At 39.7% G+C, this 13830-nt stretch overlaps 1 protein-coding gene across 1 annotated transcript; it reads left to right on the top strand.

The window, feature by feature from the left end:
• The first annotated feature begins 264 nt into the window (after positions 1–264).
• Positions 265–12037, top strand: b3galnt2 (beta-1,3-N-acetylgalactosaminyltransferase 2). Its single transcript, XM_080449852.1, has 12 exons — positions 265–538; positions 1610–1724; positions 2093–2193; positions 5242–5441; positions 5844–5939; positions 6016–6126; positions 6244–6322; positions 7846–8029; positions 8368–8493; positions 8726–8885; positions 8973–9029; positions 11542–12037. The coding sequence occupies exons 1-12, from the start codon at positions 430–432 to the stop codon at positions 11677–11679; spliced, it is 1476 nt and encodes a 491-aa protein (XP_080305978.1). The 5' UTR covers positions 265–429; the 3' UTR covers positions 11680–12037.
• Positions 12038–13830: the final 1793 nt, after the last annotated feature.

Here is a 13830-nt window from a genome sequence, read left to right as displayed (position 1 = left end):
TATATATATATACACATGTGTATATATATATATATACACACACACACACACACACGCACACGCACACGCACACGCACGCGCACGCGCACACGCACACGCACACGCACACGCACACGCACACACACACAAGCCTTTATGTGATTGGGCTATCGAATCGGCACTACATATCCCAGAGGTCATAGCGGTCTAAAGCTGCTCCCCTCCCATTGGTTCAAAAAATCCTTCCACACAGGAGGCAGGCAGACATGAGACGGTGTTCAGAGACAGAGCAGCAGAAATGTGTTGCTCACACATTATTATTCACTGTGGTTCCGCCCAGGCAGGAGGAGGAGAAGGACTAGTGTGCGAGGAGAGAAGCCTGGAATCCAATGTCAAGTTGTTGAAGGCTGGGTGGATAATATGCTTTAGTGGAGAAGGAGTCCGTCCTCCATGCGTAGTCTAGCGCTCATTCTTCTGCCGTGTGCTGTCGCGGTCGTGGGGCACTTGTGGTTGACATACCGAAGCAGCAGCACCAGGGAGCTGGAGAGAACACATTCTGGTACTGTTTGTGTGTGTGATTTATCATCACGATCACCCTCGCAACTTTTCACATGCATACAGGGCAGGGTGACCCCTGTATATATGAAAAGTTATTATTACTGTCCACAACTCAACCCAAAGATCCAAAGAACGTATCAAAAGTCAGTTGACTTTGCTTTTGATACGTTCTTTGGATCTTTGGGCTGAGAGTTGTGAACAGTAAATGCAATGCATGTAGCCATCTAGCCTTGGATCGAAGACGGTAACAGGATAGGTGGGCACTTATAGGGACATATGGGCACCTCGATGTTGCTATTATGTCCTAAATGTAAAAAAAACCTATTTGGATTGTTTTTTTTTAAGTTAAGTATACAATTGCTACAAATAGCTACACAAACTGTATAACCAGTCATTTTGGGGCATAAACAAGATTTTGCAGGATAAAATTAAAGGGATATTTCACTTTCAAATAAAATAAACATTTAAAAAATATATTAAAAATAAATGAAAAAAGTAATGGAAAAATCACGGCCCCTCACGCATTAGAGTGTCCTACTAATGTGTGAGGGGTCCGTGATTTTGCCATAACTTTTTTCATTTTTTAAAAATATTTATTTTTAATGTTTATTTTATTTGAAAGTGAAATATCCCTTTAAGTCTGATAATGATGTACCGTGCATGTTCACATCATGGATACTTTACATTACTTAAGACCATTTTTCAAATATATATATATATATTTTTTAACATTTTGGACAAAATAGACTATTTCATATCGAGGATCCCTAGTGCCCACCTATCCTGTATCCCTTTCAATAGTTCTCTAAGGCTGGGCGTTGCTGGGATCAGCTTTAGCTTCTTCCAAACCAGAATGAGACTATAGTACTGTCTGTCTAGCAAGAGAGAGCATCCCAAGCCATTATATGACACTATTACCCTACCTTTGATCAAAATCTAATCCATTACTTGTTGTGACACTGACACGTTAATAGCATCGCCTGCTTGAGAAGTTGCACAACAGATATTTACATCTCATCCTGTGTTTTGGAAGCTTTGGTTTTGTTCATGTTTTTTTTCTTCTTATGTTCAGATAACTATGACGTTTTGGTGGGAGTGCTGTCAGCCCGACACCACGATGACCTCCGACAAGTGATAAGAGAGACCTGGCTGGGATATCTCAAAAACCACCCTCACTTCCAACACAGGTCATAGCCTACTACAGTACCCTTTCCTCCTTGCAAAAATATTGTATTGAAATAAAGCCTTTACTTGGCACCAATAATTAAATTGGTCATCTTTAGCAGACTAGTGGGCCGCTGGTATCGTTCTTGCATTTATTTTTGTATTTGCTTTTGGTATTTTTTGTCCTTTACCTTTACTTCCCCACCTAACCGATGTGAGCACAGATATGGCGTGATGGCCTTTAAGCAACCTCCCGTAACCATGGTAACGGGGTGTATGTGGTTGGACGGACAAGCTTTCCGAAATAAGCATCTCTTATACGTAATGTGATGTGACCTAAAGCCCGCAAAAGCACAAGACGTGAATGGAATTGTTTGCCGCTTCTGTCCAGGGTGGGGGTGAAGTTTATCGTGGGTGAGCATGGATGCCCCATTCCAGAGGAAGACCGACAAGACCCGTATTCCTGCACCCTCCTGAACCTCACAGAGCCAGGTAATAATGCCCGATTTGATTTCTACTCCGTCGCAGCTGTCGACAAGTAACACAAGTACTGATCTTGAAGCTAAAAACATGGTCGCATATTGCAGTGGTTCTCAAACCTTTTCATGTCAAGGACATGTATTTGGCTGTAGACTCTGTAGAAAATATTTTGTGCCATGGACTCTCATACAAGATTTGTGTTGATAAAATGTTTTCGTTTTGAGCAAACAGTTGTGAGCTTGTAGATCTGCTATTTTAAAACAGCTGATGTATATAGGGTTAAAGTCATTAAACAGATCTTCATGCTATGTTATCTATTATTATCTATTTTTCTGTGGGGATCCCTTGGAAACACCTCAAGGACCCCTGGGGGTCCCCAGACCGCACTTTGAGAACCACTGCGCATTGAGCCTTAAACAATATGTGTTCAACAAGATAGACCTGTGTTCACCGCACTTGGGTGATCCAAATGTAATAGCGTTTAGAGAGAGCTGCTGCTTATAGAATCGTCTGCCTGGGTGGGCATACATCAATACTGTGGACGAGAGCATAGTCTATAACAGGAGAGAGGAGTCAAGAGAATGAAAATAATGTAGGTTCGGAAAAAAAAGAGTATCTTATTCATGCTCGCCCACAACTCAAGGACACTGTTCAGCTCCCATTGATACCCAAGGCCACGGAAAAAAATCTTTCTCCCACTGACTCAACCCTTGTGCTGCTAACATAACGGTTGATTTGGTGTTTCCAGTCATTTCTGATAATATTTGTCTTAATTAAAACGCATGCAGTTAATGTGGACAGTCATTTTAACTGGCCATTGATATTCTCTTCCGTATATGAACAGCTTATCCATTGCAAAATGTGCAATTTACACTTTGGTTGTACAATTAATATGCTGCCTTCGTGTAAAGCAAATCATTGTTCATCCAAATGAGCGTTTTTAGACAGTTGAATTTGGAGTTGCTTTGCCATTATTTCCCCCACCCCAAGCTCTTTCTCTGTGCTGCTCTGTTAACCGATACCAGTGTTAACATGATGTGTCTCAGAGAATTTAGGAAGCAGCTAGGGCTGTCAAGATTACAAATTTAAGTTGACGATTCTTTGTCACACAAATAATTGTTATTAACGATTTTAATTGTGTTTTTGGCGTTGAACATTGGAACTTCATTACTGTTTGCCTTTTTTAGGCTTCGTAATCAAAAATTGCACGGGGCAGAGATACGACAAATAATTTAAATATACAAAGAAATGACTGATATTGAATCATTTTCAAAATAGTAGAAATAGCTGATCTCAAAGCTTACAAGCTTGTAGATCAGCTATTTCTACTATTTTGAAAATTGTAGCTTGTAGATTAACTATTTCTGCTATATTTTGCAAAATGTTTGAAAATGTATGAACATTTTTCCACATGGAAATTATGATGACGATTATGCGAAATAATTGCGATTATGTCAAAAAAGTGCGATTAGGCAATTATGTAATAAGCCTCGAATAAGGCCTAGAAGCAGCTTTAGTGTGAGATGTTATACTAGTATGTCATTCTACGAGACGTAAACAGCTGTTTTAACCACTTGAACCTAGGCCTGTCACAATTATTACATAATAGTCTAATCGCAATTATTTTAAATAATCAAAATTATGTTTGCATAATCGTCATGATCAATTCCATGTTAAAAAAATTCATATATTTAAAAAAATAATAAAAAAAATAGTGGATCTACAAGCTCAATGGCAGATCTACAAGCTCAAAACGCGTCGCGACGCGTTTTGAGCTTATAGATCGGCAATTTCCACTATTGATGTTTTGTTAGTTTATTTAGGTATAAAGTAATTATTACGAAGTCTAAAAGCCAAACAGAATTTGTATTCATAATGTTCCATTAATTTTCAACGACAGAACACAATTAAATCGTTAATCGTTAATTATTTGAGTGACAATTAATTGTCAACTTAAATTTGTAATCGTGACAGCCCTACTTGAACCCCTAATATATACCTATTCTGGGCATGTCATAATAAATGACGAACATAGGCGATTGGTGTTGTGTGATTTTGACTGCAAATGTCATAGCTTTGTATAGAGATCCTTCTATAAAGATAGGAACAGACAAGGCATCACAAGAATTGGCAAAACAAACAAACAAAAAATCATCTAATTTCCTTGCTGAAGTGTTTATTTTACCGAGACACAAGAAAAGACATGCTGATTGATTAGTTTCAGCCCAGAGCATCATAGCTTTTTTGCGGGCTGTGTCAATAAGCTAATTGGTTTCTCTGATTTCGTTTTTTATGTTATAAATATTTAGGTAGTGGTGTGTCAAAAGTGTAGTGTAAGTAGTGGTAGAAAGTGTTTGTATTTTTATTTCGTGAAGAACTGAATAAAGCCCAAGTTTGTAATGGTGTCTGATAATTTTAAGTGCTGTTTTGCTTTACAAAATTGAATGAGTATACATTTAAATTGCCTCAGTTATTGAATGAATTGGCATAATCAAAATGGCCTATGCCAAGAAAAGCACTCAGAGTTTTCATACTTGCTAAGCAAAAAGGAAAAACGGCACTTCACTAAAAGCATCTCCATGATTATCAATGAATGTACTGAAAGAAACATTTGATAACCTCTTGCTGTCCCTTTCAATTATTCTCTCTCCCTCTCTTTCTGTAATTGTCTTTTTGTTTTGGAGTGAACAGTAGAAAGGATCTTGTGTTGAAAGCGCACTTTTAACAGCCTTGTACTTTCCATTGATCTCCTGGGTAATAAACTGCTCTTTTGTAATTAAGAAAGTAAAGAAACCACACTGACAAATGGAGGCTGGCTTTGAAGACTGCATCCCCAAGAACCGGCTTCTCAAAATGCTGATGATGAAGCTTTAATAGAGCATGCACAAATAAAAATGCATGCCTTTGTCTTCTGAGAATGGTGTCTTGTCTCCCACTCCTCTCTCATCACCTAATCATTTCTGCTCTCAGAGGATAGGCTGTCAGCATGTTGGGATAACATTGAATTTCGGGCTTGTTCAGTAAACTTCCACCGCTGACTCCCAGACTTCTCTCCGTCAGTGGCAGAGCAAGGGACGGAGATAGAAATAGTGAATGTGACCGACCCGGCGTTGCTGACTCCTGCTGAGGTGTCCGCCATAGCCCTGGACTTCAAGGTCCTCCATCCGGTTGTGATTACCAGGCTGGGAGTGTTTGCCAGCGGACCCAGCCACGAGCTTCGGGGAAATGTGACGGTGAAGCTGCACCAATTGGACCAAGAGGTAAGACCGTTGCTCGTTTCTCATAAGACACACGGCATGAATTGGTCGGAGGTACTTGACGGAATGGCCATGCTTGTTTACTGTTTACTTATTCGTTTTTTTATATCCAATTAGAGATGATACCCTGTCCGGACTGTTGTTATTTCAAAGACAAATTGCTTGCGGTGGAATGACTCTCACCAAAGTGATTGGATGCAACACAGTGGGTTGCAGTGTACTGTAGGTAGATTTAACAAGAGAAAATAAAACCTTGGCCAGTTTCGCACCCCTCTGAGTTAAGATATATATCCTTATGTGACATCACCTTGTTTCACACCTCAGGAGTAAAGGCTCTTGAGAGACACAGTATACCCTTATGTGACATCACCTAATGTGATATCAGAGACTCTGGTGTGTTTGCAGGAGGCTGTGGTCACTGCCCGCTTTAGTGGCGCCAGCACAGGGACCATTGTGAATGGGGTGTGGTACAAGCCAGTGGAGCAGTTCATCTTACCCAAGGTCAGTGCTCCACATCCAGGTCATTTTTAATTTGGCGGGATTGGTGTGACACACTAACCTCTCTCTTCTTTTCCAGGGCTTTGAAGGGACACTGGTCTGGGAGAGTGTGGACACCGCTGGATTGACCACGGTCAACTCCTCCTGTGTGCAGCTCAATGACGGAGGAGGGGTTCTCAAGATGTCATCTGTGAGTGTTGTGGAGTTCGAATATAAATATAAAGAGAATAATAAAATTCAATTGAAATTCATGATTTATTTATTTTTTAAAGAGAGAAGACTTATGATTTTGTTTTTCAACCCACAGATCGAAGAAGGTATCTTGCCTCACAGAAGTGCCCTTGGCTTTCCTGGATTGGCTGGAGGGTTCACCATCACTATCTATGGTCAGTTCGGTGGCATTTTAATTCTGATGATGACAACAATACGTATTACGATAACATTAAGACCTCATAGTAGCTCCATTTGAGGGAAAAAAAATATATAGGACAAAGAGATACATACAGAACATTTAACATACCATTGCGATAACATATGCCAATATTCAAGGCCCTTCAACATACTTTTAATCTGGGATTAAGCTTCAGATCTGATATTAGGATCGACTGGTGCACAAAAGACCAGGCTAACCCGTTTAAATTGTGCAACCCTGTCTCTGATATGTTGGTAACAATATACTGTATATATTCTGTTCAGGACATGTTTGGGGTCAGAGACGATGTTGTTTCCAAGTCTTAATACTCTATGTTATTGTGGTAGGCTGACTCAGAGTTTCTTAAGGGGTTGCCCTGCCCTACAATCTTTTAACAGCTTTTCATTTGGTGAAGATTTGACCTTAAAGTAATGGACAAATGCTTTTCGTAGTATATTATTACAATACTGTGAAACACATAAATTTGAAAAAAAAAAACGACTAAAGAAGTATTTGTCTTCTTGCTGGAGAAAATGTTATTCTTTGTTTTGTCTTTTTGCATACAAATTCAATGTGGTGCGATCGTTACACCCACGTATTTGTATCAAAATACATGCTTGACCCCCCCCCCCCATCATTATGTATAACATTAGGACCTTTTATAAGAGTCCTGCTGTGTCCTTTCTGAAAGTGATTCACTGTAAGGGAACATTAGAAAAAAGTAAATCTTGTAATTTCATCGGATCATTTCTGTTTTGGCTCCGAGCTCTTGCTTTTATGCCAAGTGGATTTATTTCCCACCCTCTGCCGGCTTCTGCAGTATTATTCTTTTATGCCTCTTCAATATTTTTGTGTTTGATGAGTTAATGTACAAAATGCAATCAAATAAAATAAAAAACTTCAGCCAGGTCACTTTTTTCTCATTAAAATCATTTAGGATCGGAGCTTTTTATGTTCTCTTCACATTTTAACCCACGTTCTCCCTCGTAGTGCATTCTATGTAATGCCATATGTCTAGGGCTGTCACGATTACAAATTTAAGTTGACGATTAATTGTCACTCAAATAATTGCGATTAACGATTTAATTGTGTGTTTGACATTGGAACATATGAATACATGTTTTATTTCTGTTTGCCATTAAGGCTTCTTAATAAAACATTCCACAGGGCAGATATGACATATATAATAATTTTATACATGTAAAAAAACTAAAATAGCTGATCTACAAGCTCACAGCGTGACGCGTTGTAAGCTTGTAGATCTGCTATTTCTGCTTTTTGTTTTATATTCGGAAATGTGTGAAAATGTTTCAACGTGGAAATTATTATGACGATTATGCAAAAAATAATTGCGATTATCTCAAATAATTGCGATTTAGACGATTATGTTATAATTGTGACAGGCCTACATATGTCCACCTCTCACCACTACCTGTCTGTATTTCTTTCTGTCTGTCTATCCGTCTGTCTCACCACCTCCTGGTCCCTCTGTACCAGACGGAGAGGGTCTGTCTGGGCTGCTGCGGGGCCGTGCAGCGAGGATGGAGCTCCATGCCTCCAGGCTGAAGCAGGAGGACTCGTCTCTGCAGCAGGAGAGCCGCAGGCATCAGGACATTGTGTTTGTAGATGTGGTGGACACCTACAGGAACGTGCCTTCCAAACTGCTCCAGTTCTATAAATGGTACAACCAGCAGCTAATGAATCTACCCCGGTGACTCAAATATTGCCTGGGCCCTCGCAGGAAATCACCAACTCTGAAATGAAAATGTGCTGTTCATTTAAAATGACTTGTCGGTAGTCTGAATAATTTGGCCAGAGAAATGGTATGGTCGTAGTTCATCAGGCAGCAAGTATGAAAACGATTCATAAGGGGGGGAGGGGGCTTTGTATTATTTATTCACTAAACCCCTACCATTCTGTCTCAATGGTGTTTGATAGTAAATCCTCCCATGAGTTGCTGGAGAGAAAAGGAAAAAAAAGTTGTCTATTAATTAAGGTTGCAAATTCCTTCTCTGGTAGGGCTGTGGGAAATGCTGACTTTAACCTTCTCCTGAAGACAGATGATGATTGTTATATCGATGTGGACTCGGTATTAATGAAGATAGACCACAAGGGCCTCAAGCGCAGCAATTTCTGGTGGGGGAAGTAAGTACAGCGCAGTGTCTCATTGACCCATCTGTCTGAACATGTTGACGTTGTGTATCTGCGGTCCTCCGTTCAGTTTGTTGCCATCTAAAGTTCTGAACACTGTCAGGTGGAGTTAACACAATGGTAACTGGAGTAACAGTGTGCATGCTGTGCCTGGTTAAAGTACGTGTTACTGTGAATGTGAAGCTAATACGGCTGTAGCGATGACACAGATTTCTCCTGAAACTAGTTTCAGACAGAGCTGGGCGGTGGATCGCATTGGGAAGTGGCAGGAACTTGAGTATGCCAGTCCAGCCTACCCCGCGTTTGCTTGTGGCTCTGGCTATGTGGTTTCCCGTGACCTGATCCAGTGGCTGGCCACCAATGCAGAGAAACTGAAGGCCTATCAGGTATGGTACCCGCCCGGCATTGAATAATGATGACGCAAAACTGATCATAAATGGCAGAGTGATAACTGGGTGTCTTTGTTGTCACAGGGGGAAGATGTGAGCATGGGCATATGGATGGCTGCTGTTGGACCACAGAAATATCAGGTAAAAGCCCAGGAAAAATAATCACCTGTTGGACTTACAATTCTGACAGTGATTTTCCATAATCATAGGTGATAATACAAATAGTTATACTGTATTAATTATTATGCATTATTCGTTGCATGACCATTGGTAGCATATAGCACACTGTAAAATCCAGAGTAAAAAAGAACCAATAGCGAATAGGACTTCCAGGTTGAGTACAGAGTGAGAGGACGGGCTGAGTGTTTGGCTCCCATGAGGTGGCGTGTTTAAAACCTTCAGAAATGCAATTCATACATATCAAAGTTGATTTAATTAAGAATATAAACAGAAAAACATTGATGATTACAAAAAGATACCCTGGAAAAATCATGCCGATCAACCCAAAGATGGTGTGCAAGGACTGGGAGCAGAATGCCAGCATGGTAATGACTCTACAGCAGGATCAGCACACATTTATAGATTAGCGAACTAAACTCTGAACTAAAGCAAGACTTCAAAACGTTCAAAAGAAGAAATCAAATGTTATACGAAAGGGGAGTTGGTCAAGTTCAAGCCAAACATGAATAAGCAGCTTATGAACAATATGCAAGCCATACAGGAGCAGAATGCGAAAATGGACGAGATGTAAATAGAAACGTGGAGATCAGAGGCTAATATTGCCATTCACTGCACAGGATCAGCAGAAACTAGAGGACAAGTTGAATGACTTGAATGAATCAAGAGCCAGACGAAATAATCTGCGTATTGATGGTGTAGCAGAGGGCACAGAGTGCAGATCATTGACAGTTTGTGGATCAGTTGTTCTGAGCTGAACCTACACGTTCCAGTGACGGTGATCTACAGATACAATGTGCCCATAGTTCCTGCCACAGAAGTTGAGCCCTAACTCGCGTCTGAGGTCTATTGTAGTCAACTTTCAGCAATACAGCACCAAAGAGGTGATAATACAAATATCATGGTGACTGAAAATCACGATTACAGAGATAGTTTGATCAGGACTGTATAACCACGGTTCTTTAACAGTGCAAGGTGTATGTCAACGTTAAATAGTCTCTCAAAGAAAACCCATCTCTCCCCACAAGAGCATAATAAAATAAAACAATTGGGGATATATAAATACTTCATATTAACTCTCTCAGTGCCACGCCCAGAGATATCCAGAATTTTTCCCGAGTACCCTCAGTGCCAGCACGAGAAATCCCGAGTTTTTACTTTTGACTGTGGTCGCGCTATGATGTTTATTTTTCATGATCACTTTCGCTTCCTGACTCCTTCAGACTCATTGGGTTCCGGTTTCATGACGCAGATTCCGTTTCCGGTTCTCATTTTTTCCCGCGATCATTTTCGGCCAGAATAGGGAAAGTCACGGTTTTTCACACGGTATAAAACACAAACGGAGAGGTCCACGTCTACTCTCTTTGGTCTGGGTGACGATCAGTCAACATCCGGTTATGACCGGATATGACGTGAGCCTGTTTGGGAGGGGGCGAGTGAGCCAGCGAGATCATCAATGTGTCGATTTGTTGCTCTCTACTGGTAGAACTGTATTATGGGTTTAAAAACCCAATCAGATCATTTATTTGAATGAAAAATTTAAAAATTTAAAAATTTAAAAAAACACAAATTGCTGGCACTGGGGGAGTACTTTATGAAAATACTCTTGGCACTGAAAGAGTTAAGAAGTCCCAAATAAAAAGTATAAATACTCATAGAGGTTTTGGCATTTTTGTATCTAATTAAATGAAATTGGAATCCTATAAACAAATAATAGTTAAGGTGGGCAGATGTTTTTTTAAAGGTGAAAAAGGTTACCTTGATAAATGTGTATACACCTCAAGATAAGATTTGCATTTGATTACGTGAATCCAGAAACAAATCAATTGAAATATCACCCAGAAGTATTAAACATTACAAACGGCTGTATACAGACACCTACTGACCTTGTATTGGCAAAGATTTCATTTCAGCAGAATTTACACTAGAATAAATTAAGAATACAACTGGCAATTCAAACTCAAGAAAGACCAGAGTTAGCGGTGGTCCATCAGACAACATCTTCAGAGAAGAACTCTCTCCCCTTCTGCTGAAACCATTAAATTGGATGAAGATGACGGTAAACTCCCCCATCATGGAAAGAGGCAATCATTACAGTAATCCCAAAAGACAGAATAGTTAGGAAATATAACAGCAATTACAGGCCTATTTATAAAAATGCAAAAGGATTTGAGAAACCTCTTAGAATGAATTGATGAAGACCAAGCAGAATTAGTAAAGAAAAGAAAGGCAGAAGTAGATACTTAACCTAGACAGATTTTGAGGACGCCGACTCATATCTTGTGTGTACATTCTACTGAAAGTGACAACTACTGAACTTTATTATTGCGCCCTCCTACAACCTCAGTGTTCACCTTTCCCTTTTTTTCTGTTGAATTAGTTAGTTATTCATTTCAGTTGATATTTGTATCTTGAGTCATGAATGTGTTTATTTGATGTACCATGATGTTTTTCTTATGCTCTGTACTCTTTCTAGGATCCTGGCTGGCTGTGTGAAAAGGAGTGTTACGTAGACATGCTGTCATCCCCTCAGCACACTGCTGAAGAGCTGCGGATCCTTTGGGCCAGGAAGAGGTCTTGTGGAGACCCATGTGGCTGTCCTTGGGGTCATTAAGACCAATTGTTTCCACAGCTTGCCCAGAAAATTTAGGGTAAAACACAATGGACACTGGTTAACTTATTTGTTTCTCTGGTTCTTTTAACCACTTAAAACCTAGCATATACTTCATTGACCGGGGTCCCCCAGGGGTCTAAACTTTTTCCCTCTACATGAAATCTATTTCCGTCGAACAACCTATTTTCGCTGATTGTTTGCCTATTATAACATGCTCAGGATGGTTTTCATGCGGTTAAGGTCTCAATCTGAGATGCCTTTGGAGACTATCAACTATGGTATTGTTAAACACAGACAAATAGATTTTTTAAGATTAGGACTAGTTTTAAAATGTCTTCAAGAAGTTCATATTACACCACCGCTCGGTCCGCTCCCAATGCAGGTCCCTTTTGCAATGATGATAACAAAACAACATTAGCAGAGCTAACGGCGTTGTCAAACTGTATGCCGGAACCAACAATGGTGACTGTTATAGACAAGACAGACTCTGTCATCGAGGTTGTTCTAAATCGATTAAAAGTACCAATTACTTTGAAAATCCGAACAGGAATACCCTGCTTTGAAGGCATTTGTTCAAAGGGGAGATGGTTTTGCATCCGCAATGATGGCTATGCGTCAGTGTTGACTTAAAATGACGTTCGATTCAGGCAGATACGTTGGACTCTAACGATTGGTTAGGGAAAATCAAATCCCCTGTCCCTATGGAAATAAGTTGGAGTGGAGACAGTGTCAGTCACTGAAGATGAAAATGCAATGTAATGAGTTGACAGTTCTGCCTGATATGAAACACCTTTTTTAACCACTTATGCCCTAAAAACGTAAAATAGCCGATTCACAAGCTCAAAGTGTTGTGAGCTTGTACAGCTTGTCTATTTTTGCCATTTTGGAAACATTTTCAGCTGTCACATACTGTCTGTCCTTGAATCATCTGCTCAGTCAATAAATATGAGAATGAAAAAATGTCACTGTCCATCTGAAATAAACATCAGGCAAACAAATTCAGTTGACAGCCCTCTCAGCGATAAACTTGACGCAGAATTTTGATTGTGGATTGTGCTTTGTTTTTTAAATAGTGTTTTAGAAGTTATTCGAATATACTGTGACAGGAATGGAAGAAGGGGTGGGATTATGTGCAATATCATGTGTAAATGTTGTTCACGCTTGGTGAAACAAGGAAGACAGAAATATTTGACTAAGCAAACTCAATGCCATGGTTAGTGAAGTGTGGTAATGCCAAATGTATATGGCTTGAAAGTGAGATGCTGGCATTTTAAAGATTGATTACATTTTACATTTGGTCTATTCTGTAAATTATTCTCTTACGCTTTTCATCCTCTTCACTGTTTGTAGATTTATGACAGATTTTCTCACCAACACAGGGTTTGTAATATGTACTGTAACTATCATTGTGCAAATAGTGGCTTTGCCTTAATGTATGTGTTAGGTGTGTGATACATCATGTTAACAATTTGTGATATCAAGACACATTTTGAGAGTGGTGGACAAATCATTGTATTTCCAACATGAATTTTTGAACATAACTGAACAGTGCTTTAAGTGAACAGAGACTTTGAAATAGACTCGACTATATTAGCACTGGTTTTATGAAACCCCTTCTGGGGCAATAAAAGACAACCTCACAGAGACTAAATGTTCGTTTTGATATTTATTTTCGACAATAAGGTTATCTAAAGGGAAGCTGTGATTATGTTTATTAGAGAGACTTGAATCTACTGTTGACTTCTATTCTGTGTGCTGCCGTTTTATTCTAGCTGTACTTTCTTGGAGAGCCTGCTGCTTTTTCAGTCAGTATTTGTGTTGTGCAGTCTGCTCTGCACTACCACAGGAACACAGTCAGCAAACAGAACGTGAACACGCTGTTAGAAATGTCAGTGTTTCTCTACTTCAAAGGTAAGCCAAAGCACTTTGATGTCTGTTAGTGATAGTTTTATTAAGACTGTGGGTTGGACACCTTTGGAATGTCAAGTGGGAGGCAAATTGATCTGCGACTCCATATCAATCACTGGGTACAAAGAAGTCTTGCAATTGGTTACATACCAAGTAGTAGCAGTTCTGTTGAAAGGTTTATGTGCAGCAAATGTAACCAGTATTTTAACGAGCTTTTCCCAAATGCATTCACTGCTGAAAAGG

Source organism: Gymnoscopelus braueri (genome assembly GCF_963280865.1).
Source record: "Gymnoscopelus braueri genome assembly, chromosome: 14".
NCBI classification, from domain to species: Eukaryota; Metazoa; Chordata; class Actinopteri; order Myctophiformes; family Myctophidae; genus Gymnoscopelus; species Gymnoscopelus braueri.
This window is presented reverse-complemented; position numbering and strand designations above follow the sequence as displayed.